General features: G+C 40.7%; 2 protein-coding genes across 12 annotated transcripts in view; one reads left to right on the plus strand and one right to left on the minus strand.

Moving 5' to 3' along the window:
* LOC111867280 (protein abrupt) overlaps nt 1-21,571 on the minus strand; it is a 460,728-nt gene that overhangs the window by 426,615 nt on the left and 12,542 nt on the right. The window lies entirely within an intron of this gene.
* The window catches only part of LOC111867257 (voltage-dependent L-type calcium channel subunit beta-1), a 368,762-nt gene that overhangs the window by 342,962 nt on the left and 4,229 nt on the right, over nt 1-21,571 (plus strand). For 6 of the 11 annotated variants that reach the window (XM_023856958.2, XM_023856967.2, XM_023856973.2 and 3 more), the window contains 4 exons: nt 7,565-7,799; nt 9,424-9,688; nt 12,085-12,412; nt 16,638-16,679. In XM_023856958.2, coding sequence (XP_023712726.1) covers nt 7,565-7,799; nt 9,424-9,688; nt 12,085-12,412; nt 16,638-16,679 — 870 coding nt within the window. Of the gene's footprint in view, nt 1-7,564; nt 7,800-9,423; nt 9,689-12,084; nt 12,413-16,637; nt 16,680-20,485; nt 20,625-21,392; nt 21,483-21,571 lie in introns of those variants that run through there. The other 5 variants (XR_002843305.2, XR_002843316.2, XR_002843321.2 and 2 more) reach the window with 5 other exon arrangements.

Consider the following 21,571-nt stretch of genomic DNA (forward strand, 5'->3'; position numbering starts at 1 on the left):
CAAGCGAGCGAAGACAGTGCATGCCTTAGACCGCTCGGCTACCGTGACCGGCAGTGTATTACATTAAAAGTGAATATATTTGTTGTGTGGCGGTTAACCTAACTCTACATACATCTCAAACAGAGAACCGACAAATTCTATGCAAACATAGCACAAGGGAATTAATGTAACGAAAGGGACATTCATCTTATTCTCTGTCATAGGTTAGATGCTGACCAATTCTTAGCTTATTTAATGACACTGTTTCCACTGCATAAGTTATGTAACGATGAATTAGACGAGAGGATTATTGTCATTCTTCATGTGAAGCCAGGCTTCAAACAGGAAGATTCAGCAGTGTGATCCGTGCAAACGGAGATAACAATTTACCAGACTACACGTCGTCACATTCTAGAGGACAGTACTCCTCACAGTCAGCTCAACGGGAACAACGAAACTGGAGAGATGGGAAATGGCCGGTAGCAGTGAACATAACCTCCAAACACTCATCCGAGATAGCCCCTAAACACAACGAGATTCGGACCGATCCTCATTATGTAACAACTGTAAAGTCGTCCCATTGGTTAGGAGGCTGGGTGGATCCCAGGCGCTGTTTAGAAGAGAAAAATATCTAGCCCCTACCGGGAATCTAGCCCCAGCTGTTCAGCCCGTATCCCACGGCTATATACCGACAGATCTGTCCCGGTTCCTTCATTACGTAATAATCTATGTTACCTTCCTCGTGCACTCGTGACTGCTGTAATCACGTGATAGCCGTCTTTATGATCTGTCGCAGCAGAAATGAATAAACTTCTCAGAAAATTCCCGTTACGGGACAAAAGCGTAGTTTTATAGCTTGAGGTTCTCACATCGGTGGTTATGAAGAGTTCTGTATTCTGTATATATCGTGTGTAGACAGTTGAAAGTGAATCGATGTTTCGAAGGAACATTTCAGGAACGAAAATAGCAGGGAGCAAGCTCTCATTTTGAGATCCTGAAGATGGAACGGTATTTTTCTTCGAAACATAGTTTGGATTTCAACGGGCTACATGGCGTAATATCGAAGGAGGTAGAAGACTTCAAGAGCACAGTTATATTCGTTTCGCTGGCATTTTGTTAATGTTCTATCTGAACAGGAACTGCTACAGCAAAAACTTTCGAAAAAGAAGACCAAAAATAAACGTGTATATTTTATAATGTTGAAAAGAAATCTGTAGGATTCATGCTTTTAGTCCCATACAGACGGAACGGAGTAATGGATTGCAGATAAAATAAACAAGAAAACTATAAAATGGATTTTAAACAGAGGCTAATGGGTTCATTTCAATATCAGCTGCTACAGCCCACTGACACCACGTAGGACTGACATTCCGCGTATGAAAATAAATTTCATTTTTTCGATTTTAAATCCCCAAATTGCTGTTTACCAGGTGAAAACTGAAACTCGTAAAACGGTTGTTTTCTTCCGTTATACATAGTGGGATCCCTCATTTCTTTAAAATTTTGGGAGCACAATTTATATACAGCTGCTAAGCAAAATGCCACTTGTATGTGGATGCAATTGCAATGGCCATGCATTACCAAATACATTCAGTAGGTAAATTCGAATATAAAATAAAATCCGATAAATCTGTTCTTCTGACTGCGTGGTAAAATTTGCCTATGCTTAATTAACTAAGGACCTCCTCTGTGGTCTAGTGGTTAGAGTTCCTGGCAACAGAATGTCATGTCTTTTCAGCGAAGAGTAACAATTTCGTTAAAAGTAAATGCGTTCCATCCTGAAGATGACCGAGAGGTCGAAACATGTTGTGAGACTACAGGGGGCACGCGGTAGCGTAATTGATTGAAGGGCTATGCTACAAGCTGGATGGTCGCGGGTTCAAGTCCCGATGAGATCATTGGATGTTTTTTAAATTTACCTAATCGTTCCAGCCACATTACGGCCTTGGGGTCGACTCAGCCTCCAACAGAAATGAGTACCAGGAATCTTCTTGGGGTAAAGAGCGGCCGGTGCGTAGGGCTGACAGCCTTACCGCCATCTGTGAGCCGATTGTCTGCATAACGTGAGAATCTCAACATCTGACAACCCTATGGGCCTTCACGGCCTGGAACAGGGATACCTTTACTTTTATAATTACTATAATTGTATGTTGTGTAGAGGTTGCATCATGTGCATATTCATACGCGCGTCCTTCTGTCAACAAAGTTTCTTTTCATACACCATTATTCAACATGACAAATGTTATCTCATTAAATTTAGAAAGAATATCACCTCTAACTCAGGAATTCGTGTTCTAATGGCTGTACAGTTCCACAGTATATTAATGTCACGAGAAAAACACCTGAAAAATTTATATACAGATTTTCACTTGGTATGAAACATTATGGCCGGTCACGGTAGCCCAGCGGTCTAAGGCATGTACTGTCTTCGCTCGCTTGGAAACCGGGATCGTGGGTTCGAATCCCACTCATGGCATGGATATTTGAGCGCGTTTTTCTGTGTTTGTATACAGTTAGAAGCCTTGCGACGAGCTGATCACCCGCCCAAGGAGTCCTACCGAATGTGTAAGATCTAGAAAAACCGAAGTGAGCGGAGAAGTTCATGGAGGTAGGCCTAGGCCCACTGGGGCTGTAGTGCCAAGGAAAAAAAATGAAACATTATGAGGTATCAAGTGTTTCACGTTCCGTTGACATATAAGCTTATTCACGATTTATTCTCGTCTCCAGACGACAAATGCGAACAAGAAAGGGCAAGAATTTCAATTATAGCGTTAAAGTTCTTATTGCCTTCAGTTGCAGTGTGGGTTATTATATTTTATGTTGTGGTTCTCCTTGTGCATTCACTGACAAGCTGTATGTTATTCTTCAGTTAAGTACGAGTATTGTTGTGTTCTGAAGCTTATTTCAGTTTCGTTTCATGTTCGGAAAGTAATAATTGTAGTCTTATTATTTTATTTGGTTCATCCTGGACAGTCACACTAGCAATATTAAAAAAATGTTAAGCAAATCCGTTCAATGTGATTGATAAAATGTTTTTCTTTCTTTACTTTTTAATCTTTCATCCTTGACATGTTTCGGTCTTAGAGACCATCTTCAGAAGGATATATCAATAGAGGCAGAAACTACTATTAAAATGAGTTTGGTCAATATCAATACATACATACGATATAATCACAATTCCATGAATATAAAATTTGATCCTTTAACAACTACAGCGACTTGCATGAATACATTAAAATATTCATAAATTATTACAATTAGTCTGTTTATAAGTGTGGTTTAATATAAATTTGTTAAAATTTTTAGAACCAATTTGCTTCGTGTCATTTATGTTGCCTTTCCTTGAAGAAAGATGAGTGTTTACCGCGTCGTGGTTCCGTCGTTTGAAGACCTGGGCTCTTTAGTGTCATCCTGTTGTTCGGGCAGCGCTGTGTTGTTCTAGATTTTAACAAAGTTTTTTAAACCACAATTGTAAATAAACTAATTACAATAATTTATAAATATTTAAATTTATTCATGCACATCGATGTAGTTGCTAAAGGTTCAGATTTTATATAATATTGTATGTATGTATTGATATTGACCAAACATATTGTAATAGTAGTTTCTGCCCGTATTGATATATCCTTCTGAAGATGGTCTCTTAGACCGAAACATGTCAAGGATGAAAGATTAACAACGAAAAAAAAAACATTCTATCTGTCTTACTGGACGGAGTTGATTAACCTCTTGTAATAATTGTAGCCTTATTGTTTGCTATGTAGAGCATTTATGCATATTTGACCTGCACCAACCCACACACTTCTTACTCCCGGAATTCTAACCAAACACCAAATTTCCCGCCATTACAGGGAAAGTGTGAAAACACATAAATTCTTGTTGTGTGCCCGCTGAATGTGATAAACTAACAAGCTTAAGTGGAAACCGAGCTTCGCACAGCGGTGATTTTGACGAGTTCTATCTTCTGGGATATAATGCCGTGTAGTCTGTTGAAAGTTAATCGACGTTTCCCAGGAATATGTCGCTTCACGCTGGTTTCTTGTTTCGTTTATTCATCAACCATTACAATAGAAGCGACATGTTAAAATAGTAAGTTTTTAGACATTCATCATCTTGTCTTTCATAAAACAACGTTTCGGAGACTAGATTCTGTATCCGTCTTCAGGTAAACCCTACTCAGTTGGGCCCAATCGACAGAGCTAGTCCCTATCTTCGGACACCTGTGCCAGCCTCAAGAAGGGGTACCATCGTCACAAACGTTTAGATCTTAAGCGACAAGTTCCTCCGAAACGTCGGTTGACTTTCAAAGGATTACATGGCGTTATATCCCAAGAGATAGACTTAGTAGGCTTAACGATACTAACACAAATGTTTCTGAATGCTCTCCGTGGAACCGTATTTACGTGTCTTCATACTAGTTGCCATGCCGACATATCTACATTCTCCCATTTGACCTTACAAGACCTGGGCTACTGAAAATTCGTTAAGTAAACCAGAAATAAATTTACTCTCCTGAAAAGAGTACGATAAATTTTAAATTTTTATTCGTATGCTCGGTGAGCCGGGGTAGCGCAGTCGGTGTAGCAACTGCCTACGAGCTAGACCACCGAACGGTCGGAGTTCGAGTCCCGGTAGGGTCAGAATTTTCTTTTCTCCATATCGTCCAGACCGGCTCTGGGGTCCACCCAGCCTATCCGATGCGTACCGGGGGCTCTTTCTCGGGGGCTGACCACTCACCTCCAGCTAGTGCCGAGGTCAAGAAAATGTGAATCTATACATCGACTTCCCCATACACCTTCATAGCGTAGTGATTAATTAGTTAAGCACAGGGACAACTTTTCTTTTTTTATTCATATGCTTGTGTTTACAATTCGTCTGTAATTATCTCACAAATAAAATTGGCTTTCCATTGTCATTCTTTATTTCGGTATTAGGCCCAAACGGAATACTTAATGACTGTCATTTACCTGCTACTGATGGTGATGACATTGCGGTGTTACCAAGGAACCAACGCAGTTTTACATTTCATTTGCAACAGCTTCACCCTTTAAAGGTACAAATGGTTTTCATTCTGACATTCATTTTTCAGCATATGAATAAAAATATATAACTGAAAGCAGGTTAAATTAGTTACATCAAAGAAACACATCATTTATTTCTTTATATTTTAACACAAATTTTGAAGTTCGCTTTTTGTTTAGATCCTGCTACCGAAATTAAATTCTGAAGGGTCCTGACGATGGTAAATAACACTCAGAATTACTGGAGTTTTGGACTTTCTCCATCGTCAGGTATTCTACAGATTAGAAACCACAATGTTTCGGAACCTGGATCTGTTTCTGTCCTCAGGTGAGGGGGTGAACATCTACTCTAACTTCAATCACTTAGCTCTTTCTAAGGTACCCAACAGAGGAGGTTTCTTCACTCTCACCTGAAGACGTAAACAGACCCAGTTTCCGAAACGTTGCATTCTCTAGCTTTCATAATAGGGGACGATGGATAAAGTCCAGATATCCTATAATTCTGACTACTGCCGAAATATTTCATGAACATGTCAGCATATATTCCAACCGAGAATTCAAGCATGAAATGCAAGGCTTCCAGCCAGCCTATCGCCCTGAAGGCAATGGAAATGTCTCAACCAAATGCAAAAACTCGTCCTCAGCCACTTTTAATTTTAATATATGAAATTTAAGTAAACACAAGCGGTTAGTCGCTGGCTTCCCACCGCGGTGGCCCAGGTTCGATCCCGGGTCTGGTCAAATGGGAGTTGTGGTGGACGAAGTGGCGCTGGGACAGGTTTCCTCCGAGTACTTCGTTTTCCCTTGCCAATCTTCATTCTACCAATTGCTCCACAATCACCCTCATCTATCATCTGGGGCTGGTACAATAGGCCAGAAGCGGCCGCAGTACAAGGGACTTAGTCCCACCCCACTAGCAATAAAAAAAGATACTCAAAATGGAACGGTAATATGCACCAGCCTACAGTAACTGATTAATCCTCGGTCGGTGCGTTGTACTTACAGTTTCCTGTGGGGCAGCAGTTAATTTTATATTTTGTCGTCTTGGCAATGCGGATCTTTTGAATAACACAACGGCCAGAACTGTGTTTCTCAGAAGTGGCCTTGTTGGATATTATCCACCAACCCAAGTTAGGTCTCCGCTACAGATAGCTTGTTTCCAAGGTTCAACATTGGTTTCAAATTCGTGTCAACAAACAGTATTACGAGTGAAGAAGCCCGCTAAGATTCAACAGGGAATCATTTGTTTCGTACCTCCATCTTTAACTACCTTTCTTCCCTTTCCTTATTCCTTCCTTCTTTTCGTCTTTAAAAATAAAAGTTAATAAAGTAAATGCCTAACTGGAAAGAAACTCTATAGGACGGGCAAGTAGGCATGTGGCAAGATTAACCTCTGGCACACTCAATACACAGAAAATTAAGACGAAAATACGAAAGGTTATTCTCCTAAACTTCGTATATGAACCAGATGAACACGACGCCTGCCTAATGTTCGAAATCTATTAAAATTTAAAATATGTGACATAAATTAACTTCACTCAAAGCAATGGCATGTGCGCAAAAGTGAATGCGGATAAGGATACTTAAGATTATATTGTATTTAGACCTATATACAAACAAACCAAACTCCATGGTTTTAGTCCACAAGCGAACTATACTGACCGAGCGACCGCCGCTTGTCGGCTAAGTTAGTGACAACTTTTGGTGATAGAGAGTGTCACGTGGTCAGCGTAACGAATCCCCAGGGCCGTTAATCTCGGTTTTCCAGACCGGAGCCACTATTTCCTTGAAAGAGCTCCTCAATTATCCTCACGAGGCTGAGTGGACCCCGTTCCAGACCCACTACTCCTCAGAAAATCTGGTAGCGCTGAGAATCGAACCCGGGCCTCTGGATCTGTAGGCAGGAACTCTGACCACTGGACCACAGATGCGGTCAGTAAATGCAAATTCATATTGTCCTATAACATGCTGCTTTAGAGGGTAGACAATAAATTTTCTTCACATCTAAGTTCCTGAAAAAGTGATAAAAATTATAAAATGTTCATACAGTAAAGAATGCTTGCTAGGGTTTGCTCAAACTCCGAGTCTGTGATGTGGAGCGGAAGAACGGGGTGTTTTGTTTTTATTCCTCCTCTCTTCATTTATTAACGATTAATTTAAGGGCCATGCCTGCAGCTGAGATTATGGCACCGAGTGATAGAATGATTAAAAAATAATAATTTAGAATAAGAACATAAACGACTATGACCTAGTCGGAGGTACACTTCCAGAATTTATATGGTGGGAATGAGGAAAATCTCGAAAACCCCCCAAGCAAGAAAGCCGGTCTCCGACCGAGATTTAAACCCAGGGCCTCCCGAACGCGAAGCACGGACCCTACCCGCTCGACCACGACGTCACATTATATTTATACCCCCAGTACTTATATTTCAAGTAATGTCAAATTCTGATGTTGCAAAAAGATCAAATTCCAAGCTGCTATTATTAAAACTGGTTACGCTGTATAGAGTTAGCGACTAGCAGAGCAACCTTGACGAGTGCTTGGTTTGCCTGTCTTGGATCAGGTGAAGATTCGGACTCCGTGGGGAATACCCGACTCGGAAAGGCTGCGCTTACGACACCACACGCCAAAGAGAAGCGGAAACCTTTCTTCAAGAAGCAGGAAGCCACAGCCCCCTATGACGTGGTTCCCTCCATGCGGCCTGTCGTCCTTGTCGGTCCTTCTCTCAAGGGCTATGAGGTTACGGATATGATGCAGAAGGCGCTCTTCGACTTCCTGAAGCATAGGTTCGAGGGGCGGTAAGTAACGTCACTAGCGCTTGTTACGAAACCAGCCTAGAACGACTGCGTATTTGTAAGATTTGAGGCTTTCACGGCGGTGGCTATGAAGAAAGCAGTCTTCTGGGATTTGGCACCGTGTATATGTGGTGTTAACCGACGTTTCGGAGGAACGTATCGCCTCCATCTTCAGGGTAGAAGAAAAAATATATAAGAATCTGCAAGCAAAGAGACCGTGAGAACCGGTAAAAGCAGACTGCTTTCTTCGACTGCGTATTTGTTATATTTTGTAAAGGATCGCCATATTATGGTAAACACGGTGCTCATCAAAATTAAAAGAAGAATTAAGCAGAAAATAAACTCTCTACAGCAAGTGAAGCCACAAATTTCCAATTTCTCATGGCTGTGTAATTATCACATCACTCAGAACACACTTGTGGTCGCATTAATGTCAAATTTGGAAAGGGACACTTCAAGCGATATCTACATTTTCTGTGTAGACTTAGACGTTAATTTGTCATGATACATTATTTAAGGACCAGACGACTTGGTGATGTAGGTATGCAGAAAACTCGCGTGTGAATGAAGCTCATACATTCCGTTGCGGGAGAACTGACCATCTCTGCTGAATTATTTCAATTAGTCACACTACTGATTCAATACGCGGAAATAGCTGAAACTGACAGATGAATTGTTCTGTTTGCTATTTAAGGAGCATCATATTAGAGTAATCACGCTATTGGTTCAATTGACTGAGGCTACAGTGCCGGTAAGTAAATTGAGGAGTTTTCATGGGAAGGGGAAAATTCAGAATCAGAGTTTATGCGTCCTGGCGACAAGCCCCTTGAGACTCACGACCAGTAATATTTTTTTCAACTGAACACTTGCGATCATAGTCTCTATATAACATCAACAAACCCACAACTGCCTGACAGTAACAAAAATCTGATCCTGAGCCCTAGGTGGGACTTGACACCAAGATAGACTGGCCGACTGACCTTCGGTTTCGAAGCTAATTGAGAGTAAGTTACGGCCATGAATTAGTAACTAGCTGTGAGATGGCAGGCAGTCGGCAACGCCGTAAGCACGAGTAACACAATAGTTTCCAGTGTTGGGAACCGTAACCAAGCATTGGCTAGTGAAGACTATAAGAGACGGACACAGCAGGTGTTATAGTGATTTGTTAAGTGTGTAGATTAGCGGTGTATTATAATTCTGTGTAGTTACGAGTTATAAGCGTTCAATAAATCCAATTGTGAATCCAAACCTCGTTTCTAATAACTAATATATGACAGTACTTTTTCCCCGTAAACAAAATTATTAATCGACTGTTGCGTTACCTGGAGATAATCACATTATTGAAATTAAATATATTTAATCTGGATCATAAAGCAGTATCGATAGAGCATGGAAATGCATTCATGAAGTTGCTAATTCTGATAGTTGCTGAAATTAAGTACGATATACTCTTCCCACATTAAGAACAAAACATTTGTAAGTCTTGATTCCTTATTTTGGGAGCACAACCACATCACAGTAATCGCGCTACTAGCGTAATCTGCATTGCATGTAAAAACTGGATGTGTACTTCCCTCAGTAAATGTTAAAAGAGTCAAACCTAATGTTGTCTGTCTCACTGTTTCAGTATAATCATCACACGTGTGATGGCGGACATATCACTGGCCAAGCGGTCGCTCCTCAACAACCCGTCCAAGCGAGCCATCATGGAGAGGTCCAACTCGCGCTCCACCTGCCTTGCGGAAGTCACGACAGAAATCGAGCGCATCTTCGAGCTGGCGCGGACCTTACAGCTCGTCGTGCTAGACTGCGACACGATCAATCACCCGTCGCAACTCGCCAAGACATCGCTCGCTCCCACCGTCGTCTATCTCAAGATATCTTCCCCTAAAGTAAGGCCTTAAAGATCTCCCGAAACGCACTCTTCTGAGGCACGTATTATCGCAAAGCTAACCGTTAACAGATATTCCAAAACATCAAGGTACAAAACAGACTTCCGCTGAAATCGTGGTCACCTAACTCATCCAACATAATCCTCTTTGAGACGCTGACAATCGTTCAAATGATTAGGAAATTCACTGACTTTCTAGAACCCAAAAGTCCCTTATCGTGTTCGCAAATGCCCGTCTCTGAGCTGTACAGTCTCAATGCTGAGATCTTCGTCAAATAACTAAATATAAAACCGCCACTGGATCTCTATTATGATCCAAAATAAATTGAGCCCACACTCCTACAACCTGTTTCTTTAAGATATATTTTAATATCATCCTTACTTTACGTTCGAGTTTGTCAAATCGCCAGAGCTCTCCCGGTTGCAGGACTAAAATTCTGTATGAATTTCCCATCTCTTCCTGCGTGTACATGTCCTGCTTCTCTCGTCCTCCTTGAAATTGGCATTCTGAATATTTTGTGAGAGACTATAAATTGTGACCCCTCCTTATGTAATTTTCCTCACAACTCTGTCACTTTCTCTCTGTTCGGCCCAAATTGCACTCTACTCCTCAGCATTCAATCTTTCTTCACGAACCTATGTTCCTCCATTAAGGTGAGAGACTAATTTTCGGACAGACGCAAAACAACAGTAAAATCAAAGCTGCAGATGTCTTATTTTTTAAATTCTAAGTTCTATGTATGAAACTGGAAAATCGAAGACCCTGGAGTGTGCGCTAAAGAGTAAGCCTATTCCTTGTATTTAATATATTCAGTTCTTCCTTAATTGAATTTTGGTTTCTTGTGTCTTTTAGAAGTATTTGAAGTGTCATATTTTCGAATTTGTAATCTCTGTCACGGTTTTAGTCGGTGAAGTAATACGTTACAAGCCGGAAATTCGTGGGTTCTATTTCCTACGAGGTCACTGGATTTTTCAATTGACCTAATCCTTCGAGCGGCACTATGGCCCCTTGGGTCGACTCAGCCTCTAACAGAAATGAATACCAGGAATCTTCGGGGGGGGGGGGTGGAGGGCGGCCAGTACTTAAAGCTGACAATTTCACCGCCATCTGTGAGCCGATTGTCTAGAAAATGTGGGAGCCTCGACGTCTCACAACCCTATGGGCCTCCACGGCCTATTACAGGGATAGTTTTACCTTTTACCTTTCACGTCACGGCTTTGTCCCCGCATTCTGGTGTCAAGACATGTACTTAATTTCTCTTCATCTATTTCTATGCTACCCTCCTTACTACAGTCTAACTGAAATTCTGTATTTCCTTGTATGATACTTGTATTTTCAAAATATCAGTCCCTCTTGGCTTTACTGCATCATCGTAATGATGAAGCTGAAATGCAACGGCCATGAAGTATCTTCTTATTTCACGCCATTTTGAATATCAAATGCATGAGACAAATTTTTAATATGACTCTTAGCACAGGTCTGATTTAAACCAATTTTAATTAGCCTAATTATGTAGTAGTTCCATGAGTTTACCGATTTCGGTGAGTTATCGGCTTTCTTTGAACCTATACACAGCTCACGCACAATCTCACTCTACTCTCATCGTTTCTCCAGTGTCTGACCAATGCACAGATCACAACATTAGCAAATTTATTACATTAGAAATTACAGCCGTCCCCACTAATTTCGTCTACGTGTGGAATTAAACGAGCCATTAAGCATTCAGGGCTCAGCTCCATGAGTAAGTAAGTAAATTGCCAGGCTACCATTTTATTCTATAAAACAGAGCATTGCTAAATAACCCAAAAGTCAAACGAAACCATTTCAAGTCCCTGAGAGTAAGCGAGCAGACAGAAGGAATGCCGTGAAAAAAGTCACCTTATAATGCTGCAGAGCCGTCCCCTTATTTGACGCCATATAACATTACACTTCAGCATTCTGTTTCACTCTTAAACAATTCAATTTGCTCACAGACTGTTGGCCTGTAAGCGTGTCAAAAGGTACACCTCCAAGACAGCCCTTGAAAACGATGTGACAGCCGCTTGTCGGCGAAGTTAGTGCCAACTTTGGCGGATAGAGGGTGTCGCGTGGTCAGCTCAACGGATCCCCAGTCATTAATTTCTGTTTCTAGACCGGAGCCGCTATTTCCTAGAAACAGCTCCTCAATTATCCTCATGAGGCTGAGTGGACCCCCTTCCAGACATACTACATCTCAGAAAATCTTGTAGCTCCGGGAATCGAACCGGGACCTCTGGATCTGTAGCCAGGAACTCTTGACCACTAGACCACAGAGGCGATCGGTATAGTTCGCTCGCGGAATAAAACCACAGAGTTTGTTTTGATTCGGTATAACGTATTCGGTTGATATAATGCAAACAAAACAAATTTTGATGCAGGTGCTGCAGAGGCTGATCAAGTCGCGGGGCAAATCGCAAACGCGACACCTCAACGTTCAGATGGTTGCGGCGGAGAAGCTGGCTCAGTGCCCACCGGAGATGTTCGACGTGATTCTAGATGAGAACCAGCTGGAGGACGCCTGTGAGCACATTGCCGAGTACCTGGAAGCGTATTGGCGGGCAACGCACCCCCCAGCTGAGCCACCAGGCGGCGCCGCCAACCCCCCACCTCAAGTAGTACCACGACCCATGCAACCGTCACCTCAAGGTTCCCCCACAGCCGACCACGCCGGTAACATCGTCCGGACCTCAAATTCCACCCCTCCAGGTGAGGACTGCAACAAATATGCTTTTCAGGATATCTAAGTTAACATGAGAAACCAAACTGTTGTATTATTATCTATTCATTCCGTATAGGTCTGCTCCATTTTATGTATCTTCTGCGGGTTTTAACACGTTCATGCGTTCATCTTTCTCTTTGTTCGTTCCAAATCCCTTCTGACCGTCGTGTTACGAACTCCCACTTCCAATTGCCGTCCAGTGGATTCTTTTGTTTTTCCATTTACATGTAGCCTATGAGCCTGTACCTAATTCCGTCAGGTAATGGTTAGAATAGCTGCTTCACGTTCTGGGTGTCTCCGGTTCAAATCTGCTTCCGGAAATGAATTATTACTAAGGACTCTCGTGGTTTCCGCCATTCTCTAAGCAAATGGCGAGATAGTTTACTAATATATGCTACGACCAATTCATCCGTCATACTTCTCATGTTGTTCTGCATTATGGTCCGCCATTTTAGACGCCTTCATAAGGCACCGAAGCGCCTATTAAAATTTAATATGATATTGGGAAATTGTACTAAAATTTGTCAGTAAGTTCCAGTTTTAGTTAACATTGGACGAAAATAACGGACATTACATGAAGATCTAAGCGCGCTTCTGTGTCTATTTCGAGTGTAAATCCTTAAACATTAATCAGATGCAGTATATAAATGTTTAGAACAGAGATGTATATAACAATGAAGCATATTTTTGTCTAATAAACATTTTCCTTAAGTTTTAAGTTTTCGAGGAAATTAAATAAGGACTGTTACGATGTGAGTGCGTTTCTGACTTTTATATCCAACAATGAACAATGTTCTTTCGACCATACAGGAGAAGAATACGGAATCATGTACAACAGTCTTCCAGGCATATATGAGGATTACCGGGTAATCAATAATGAATATCCGAAAACAAACAAAGATTGCAGAGCCTCTTGTTCACGATAACATTTCGTGGAATTTTCCTCTCACATAATTTATTAATCTACATATTCATAAACATGATTTAATTAAAATATAATTTTATATAGGACCACAAGTACGTCTGTTTTATCTAAGTAAATATTTAAAATATTTGTCCTTACGGCAATTCCTTCTGCCGAAGGAACCTGTTAAACATATCCTACATACACTTGTAATATTGTTGTAACTAGAGAGGTTATGTAGCGTCAAATAATAGGCCAATTTTCGATGATAAAATGAAAGTTACTTGGAAGGAAGTGGCCACAGCCGATATTAAGGCACTTTCCCAGCCATTAGGGACTGAATAAAGTCACTCAGAGCTTGGGTAACAAAAGTAATTCTCTGCGATAGTTTCAAACCCGAGGTCCCCACAATACGACACAGTAGCACTCACCATTAGACAGCAAATTTCGGGCAGCTCTTCCATTATTAGTTTTGTACCAGCCGGAAGAGTTAATTTTGCTGTTTTAGAAATTTTGAGGTTATATAATTCTGATGTGTGTCAGAGTCATTACATTTTGCTCTAAGGGGAAGTTTTATTAACTACTGCTCTTTTTTTTAATATTCTGAATTGAAGCATAAACTTGTTTTTTTTTTAACAAACATGGGGTGTTGCTCGTCTGTACAGTGTACAGTGTATTGTACAGTGAACTAGCTTTACCTCGGAAACCGTTCGGAACAGGACACATACATACACATACATACACACATACATACATACATCGTACACACGTTTTTGCTTAGAATGACAGATACTATGACCTCACAGAATATTGACCTTTCTCCATGGGACACTTTGGGACACGCGGTAGCGTAGTTGGTTGAAGCGCTATGCTACAAGCCGGAAGGTCGCGGGTTAAAGTCCCGATGAGGTCATTGGATTTTTTCAATTGACCTAATCCTTCCAGTCGCACTATGGCCCTTAGGCGGACTCAGCCTCTAACAGAAATGAGTACCAGGAATTAATTAAATAATTTTCCTGGGGAGTAAAGCGCGGCCGGCGCGTAAGGCTGACAACCTTACCATCTTTGAGCCGATTATCTAGCTAATGTGGGATCCTCAACGTCTCACAACCCTATGGGCCTTCACGGCCTCTTAAAGGGATAGCTTTACTTTTTTTTTTTTCACTTCCTGGGACACTTTATGAAGTACAGGCTATTGTCTAACAAAGAAGAGGGCCATATTTGAACGTTCCGAGAAATCACGACGAAACGTGACATAACTTAAATTCGTGCTGGAAGGACAAATTGTACGCGAAAGCTAGTGAAGTTCCTCTCCTGCGCGTGGCTTATCTAATGACGCTGTGAATGGACAGACTGTACGGTATCGAATGATAAGATGATAGACGAGTTTGAAGGAATCTGGAAGGAAGCGGCCGTTACCTTTACGAGGAACTGAAGACCCTCAGTCAGGGTAGCCGGTGCCTCGCCTAAGATTCGAACCAACGACGTTCCGAATACGAGTCTGAAGCGTTACTGCTATTCCAGTCCGTTCGGTCGTGATGTCCCAGTTTAAACGTAAAGTAATCGAAGAACGCGTGTCACTGCAAAGAAGTATTAGTTAATTATTCTGTAAAAGATAAACTTGCCGCTGTGCTTAGCTAATTAAACCCTATGACAAGCGGCCTCCGTAGTCTAGAGGTAACGTTCCCACCTCATGACTCAAGGTACGCGGGTTCAAATACCCGGCGGAGGTCGTCGAATTTTTAAGGGCGGAAAAATTCAGGGAACAAGTCCTCCGGGAGGGACTTTAAGCCGTGGGTCCCGTGTCGTAACTTTACGGCACGTAAAAGAACCTCATATCACCAAAGGGGATAACTGAGCCAAATTCCAGGACGTTTCCCGCCCAACAGTAGTCTCTAAGGCCTGCGATAGATGGGGGAAGCATTATAGACACCGCTAAGCAAGTGGCCGAACTCGCTTGCTCAGCGGGACTGATGGTACGCACCATTTATCGGTAGGGTAAAGAGACTGGTAGAATATCATAGAGGGAAGCACAATAGATCAAACTGGTCGCGGTGCATGGGGAAACCCACCCTCTCTAAATAACTAACTACGTAACTAACTAAACACTATGACATGAAGCTGATGTATAGATCAATGTTTTCTTTACTTCGACACACTAGTTCGAGGTGAGTGCTCAGCTTCACGTCCCGGCATCTTTACCTCTGAATAAAGGCCACGCGTACCCATTTGATATGCTGTCTGAGTGCCTGTGTATCCCCTTCTATCAACTTTTGAACGTCAGAACCAATCTTTACGAAACTTTGTATGGATGTGTATGACTATATTTTTTTTTTCCTGTGGCGCTACAGCCCCAATTTGGGCCTAGGCCTACCTCCATGAAACTCTCCGTTTCACTTCGGTTTTTCTAGATCTTACACATATGATAGGACTCCTTGGGCGAGTGATCAGCTCGTCGCGAGGCCTCTACCTGTACACAAACACAGAAAAACGCACACAAACGTCCATGCCCTGAGTGGAATTCGAACCCACGATCTCGGTTTCCGAGCGAGCGAAGACAGTGCATGCCTTAGACCGCTCGGCTACCGTGACCGGCGTATGAGTATATACCCATCTCAGTTGCATACTTGAGAAATCCCTCCCATCAGCCTTTGTGTCTGTATAACCCTTATCTTTGCTAGGCAATGGCTCGGCAAGAACGTTATCGCCGGAACGCAACAAAAGAATTGCTGAATACATCCTTTTCTATGCGGTCTGTGTTGTATCAAAGGAAAGTAGGTGATTAGTTCTTCGATCAACTTCTTGTTTTTCTCTACAACTTCTGTTCTAAACACTCTTCGCTTGATAAATATGTACCGGGTTATGTTCTAGATCAGAGCAAAGAAGGCATATAGGTCTTCATGTAACGCGTCTATCATTATTGTCTTATTTTAATAAAAATTGTAATAACAATATATTTCTGTAAAAAATCATCAATATCAATATCTGTGCCTTATTAACAATTGGCGAGTCAACAGCTGAACAATCTCTCAGTATTAACAACACAAGATTTCACACAGCAGAACAGCTGATAACAGTTGTGTTGCTTATTAAATGGTGACAACCCTCAAACAATCTCTCATATGGATAACAACAGATGCTATACAGTGAACAGCTGATACATTTGTATTGCTTATTAAATAGTGACAACCGGTGAACAGTTTCTCAGACTAATAACAACAGACAGCTAACTATACAGCAGAATAGCTTATATATTTGTGTTGTTTATTAACGAGTGGTGATTCAGTAACTGACCAATCTCTCCACAGGAGTTCACCACGATGCTTACGGGTACCAACATGATGCTAGAGGTAATGAAGGCTATGCATTACTCGTGTAGTGAACTTGCCTGTTATTACTGGCTGACATGATATTATTAGCGTTTGATATTTTTCCCTCTATAATTTAATAGGGATTCCATTCGCACGATAATCTGTTAGAGAATAGGAATAGATTTTCATTTCGGAAATAAAGAGTTGTAACTTCTGGAACCAAAACTACAAAATTGTTTTCACAGCTGCCGCTTCCAAAAAGACTGAATGTGTGTATAAAAGGAAATTATTTTTTCAGTTTCTTGTGTTGGTATGAAAACTGGTTTCGTACTTTTAATGGAAAAGAGAGAAAGTACTACCAGAAAATCAATCCAATCCTAATGAAAGTGTCAATAAAGAGAATGTACATGTATAAAATAATTTTATAATCAATTATGAACATACTGACACATAATTATTTGAGGCCAAAATTGTACTGACGAATAGGGATAATACGTTGTAATATAAGAGTAGGTTTTACATATTTCAAGTAGTAATAGTTCTGCCAATCGATACGCACTAACAAATACAAAATATAGTTTATAATTTCTCGGAATACGGGCTACGTGACATGTTCCTATACCTCGTTTTAAGCCCTGTTATTATTTGGTTATTTAACTCAGCAATTCGTAAGTGCTGCCAACATGGCCACCAATAATTTCCCTTTCGGTCGTCAGCTGGCTTCATGGCTATAGGCAAGTTTCTGTCCAAAAAAAAATATAAATACTGTTCTGACGAATTCTCTCTCTTAAAATTCTTTGAACATTTTAATGTGAGGACTGTGGATCTGCAATACACAGTTGTAACGCCTCCGCCTTCATTCTTTGGAAGAACTGACGGGAGAAAATCATTTTCCGTTAGATACAGAAGAACATCCAATGAGAATGTTCCCATACTGTGAGCCGCTTCAAACTAAGGTTATCCCATGTTCCTTCCGATTTGTTTAAATTATAAATTAATTATAAAGTCTTGGATTTGATGTTCTCACAGCGGTAGTCATGAAGGGTCATATCTTCCGGGATATAACACCGTTTATTACGCTGGAAGATAGCCGACGTTTCTGAGAAACATGTCACCTCTATCTTCAAAGTACAAGAATAAGTCAAGCAAGAAACCAGTGTGAAGCAGGCAGCAAGCAGAACTTAATGCTGCCTTCTTGCTTGGCTTACTCTTCGACCCTGAGGACAGAAGTGATATGTTCCTCCGAAACGTCAATTGTCTTTCAACGGTTAATATGGTGTTATGCCCCAGAAGATAGAATCCTTAGCTGCAAAATTCTTTATTCGAAATGTCAACAAGTAAAACGTTCATACGTCTTAATTAGTTCGTAGCCCGTTCTTCTGAAATATATAGTGCAATATAATGCAGTTTTAATTATGAAAGGAGTAAAGAAGTTTTGGATTAAAAAGGAAATATATTTATAGGACCAAATTACTATGATGGCATAGATATCAGACAGAGGCATAAAAAATACGACTTGAAAAATGAAAGGCCTTATCCTTCAGTGTTCATGAATCAAGCGGATATCTTTTGAACACATACAGAGTGTTCTGAGGCTGTGCTAAGAAAACTGATAGTTTGTTCATTAGATGTTAGTACGAACCTCATGATTTACGTTATCATGCCTCAGTCCTTCTTCTGCAGTGTTTTGCACCGCTGCTATAATAAAATGATTAACGTGTGATGGAACCCCATTTTAGCTCAAATGATTCTGTTCACCTTGGCACAAAACGCACTGCAGCTTGCATCGTGATCATTTATTTTTATTTACAGTTTGATCAAACCAAGGGACATCATTAGAATCATGCGCAGTAGAGACGGAAGAGTTATCATTACGTCATTTGTATTCTTTGTCTTCTTTCTGTTTGAAAGCAGGAGGAACCATCGCGCTGTTTCCATTTATGGTTCTAACCGTGCAGTTAGGGCCGTATGGAGAATATGCTATTCCGCTTAAGTGTTAATAATAGCTATCATTCATTCATCAGTAATCTGTCAGACGACAGGTCCACAGTCTCTTCCAAAACAGTTCCTCCACTTAATGCGATCTAGAGCTTTCTCCTTCAAATGAGAATATCCTCTTCTGTCCCCAAGGTCATTCAGCATCATCTTACGTCTTCTGGTCACTTCCATCCGCCCCTCTATCTTCGCATACATGGTATCTGTGTTTTTGGAAAGAGACTATCCAGGAAAAGTGATAATGTGGTGGTTTTTCCATTTGCTTTCCACATCGCAGTACAACAGCCGTTCAAACCACTCTGGTCACGCCTGTTGCTATACGAACTTGAACCATCTCGAGCATCATTTGCTCTGTGCTTCAAGTCGCTGCTGATGACGCTGCTTCCGGCCATCAGTTTTTGGTTTTTGGTGTCTCTCTTCGTCTGATGCCTACCTTTTGACCTGTCCAGCAAGGGAGGCTCTGGCAGTAGCTACGCTACCGCTGGTACAGCTCTCGGGGTCCTTGGCATATTCAAACCCCCTCACCACGATAAGGTGGAGACATCATTTTAAAATTTGGTTAAGAAATTATATATGGAAATGACTCACGTTAAGGTAATCGCGCCTAGTTTTGGAGAAATGCGGGACGTCTAGATGAAAGTTATCCGAAATAAAATCATTATATGTCAGAAAGAATTTATTATACACATTAATGAGTTACACCATTACAAAGGGAAACTATCAAAGTTTTTTTTTTCTGCGTATATGACTTTCTCAGTAAATTTAAATGTGGGCTCCCTTTGTGGCACGACAAATATCCAGGCTTGAAGCACGTTTGGTGTTACCATAGCCACAGCGTCCCTTATGCGGGCTTTCAGGTGTTCAAGCTCGCTGATCTTAACCTGGTAGACAATGCTCTTCAGATAATTCCAACGAAAGAATCCACTGGGGTTACATCTGGCGACCTAGGAGGCCAAGCGATTGGTCCATCTCTCCCAATGCATATCCCAGCCATCTCTCTGTCCAGGTAATTCCTAACATGGTAGCAAAAAATGTGTCGGCGTATAAGCGTAAGCAGGGTATGAAAAAAAACTTTCAGAGTTTTCCTTTCCGATGACATAAACCGGATACGTGTATGACAATTCGTTTCGGAGGTATACATTTTTTATTTTGGATTTTTTCAATTCACCTAATCCTTCCAGCCGCACTATGGCCCTGGGGTCGACTCATCCTCTAACAGAAATGACTACCAGGAATTAATTAAATAATTTTCCGGGGTATTAAAGCGAGGACGGCGCGTAAGGCAGACAACCTTACCGCCATCTTTGAGCCGATTGTTCAGAAAATGTGGGACCCTCAACGTCTCACAACCCTATGGGCCGTAACAGGAGTCTCTTGGTTCGAGTTTCCATCCAAAATATTCTAAGAAGTGTGAGGTCATAATTAATCACATACAGGTTCACTTTTGTTACAAGAGGAAACAGCTACCAGGTGGTTCATCCTGCAGTTCTTTAATGTTACATTTATTTCAGCTCTTCATTAAACCGTTTTGTTACAGCGTGCAAATTATTATCTGTTGCTTCATTATAGCACACTTTATTTGAAAATTGTTTATTTATAAGTTCCAAAAGTAAAATATTTTTGGATCCAAATCAATCTACAGTTGATTTGCTTAAGTAATGAAAACCTCCGAAATGATATTTTTTTCTTCGATGCATGTCTGCTCATATGAAAGGCGCTTGTTTGTTATGATTTTAATTTATTTGTGTTTAATGTTAACCATTTCTTTGTATTTTTTTTTCACATTTTCTCTTTGTTTTGTTGCAATCTTATATTCTTCTTCTTTTTCCCTTCTCGCGACGTGCCCTTAGAGTCCATAGTGCCATCTACTGGTGTAGTGAGAGAGACTTCGACAGTACAAATCTTTTAAATACTGGCCACATGCTGACATTTTAAAAAAGTGCTTTGTTTGAATCCCGGAAGAGTTTAACGAGTCGTATGCATTTTTCTGTAAGTATATTTCTTCAGAGATGGGCATGAAGAAGAACCACTCCCCTTTCCTTCCACCATTTTACAGTGATTATGACTTTTGTGAAATAGTTGTATATGTTATGATTTCTTTTCACTCTTTTAAAACCCGTTCGAAAACGGGGGTCAGTATGAAGTTTTACAAAATATTATGAGCTTTCATCCCCTTTCCGCCTCACATGCAAGTGATTAATGCCCTTCCTACTTGTCTGCTTTTATTCTTGTGTTAACCAATTAAGTTTGAGATAAGTAGCTTGTTCTAGCATTTTGGACTTCACAATATATATTTTTAACATTAACAGGGAATTTGGAGTAATTTGTACGAAATTTTCCCATATTATCGTTTACATTCTTGTTATTCGAAGACTCAGAACTTTATATAAAATTGACAATTATAACTATGTCTTAAGATTTCATTTGCGTACTTTATCTGCTTGTCTTGTGTTTTGTTATACACGTCAAAGAAATATATTTAACACTATGCTTTGCTTTATCAGATAATTTTAATATAACTGAAAATTATGATCCCTTGTTTATGACAATGATCTTCTAGCCCATTCACTAAAGTAACTTCAAATTTGTTGTTCTTATGAATTAATTATTTTATATTCCGCGTTTGTGTAACAAACAGCGACAAAGACGAAAGAATTTTTCACAAACTATTATCATGTTGTGTTTAATGGAACAGGAATCTTTAATTATGGTCATTCGCGCATACGCGCATGTATAGTTTAAAAATTGCTTCCACAGATGGCAGAAGCAGTGTGTGACTGATGAGAGGAGTGACATCTGTCGGACGTCGCTCACATAATCTGTTCGCAAATAGTGGCGTGAGGGAAGGTAACAACACGTTCGAACGTTGCTGTATTGAAGCAAACATATTGTAAACAGAGCATCCGGCTTTTGTCGCAAAATTATATTTATATATC

The sequence above is a fragment of the Cryptotermes secundus genome, unplaced genomic scaffold, assembly GCF_002891405.2.
Source record: "Cryptotermes secundus unplaced genomic scaffold, Csec_1.0 scaffold373, whole genome shotgun sequence".
NCBI classification, from domain to species: Eukaryota; Metazoa; Arthropoda; class Insecta; order Blattodea; family Kalotermitidae; genus Cryptotermes; species Cryptotermes secundus.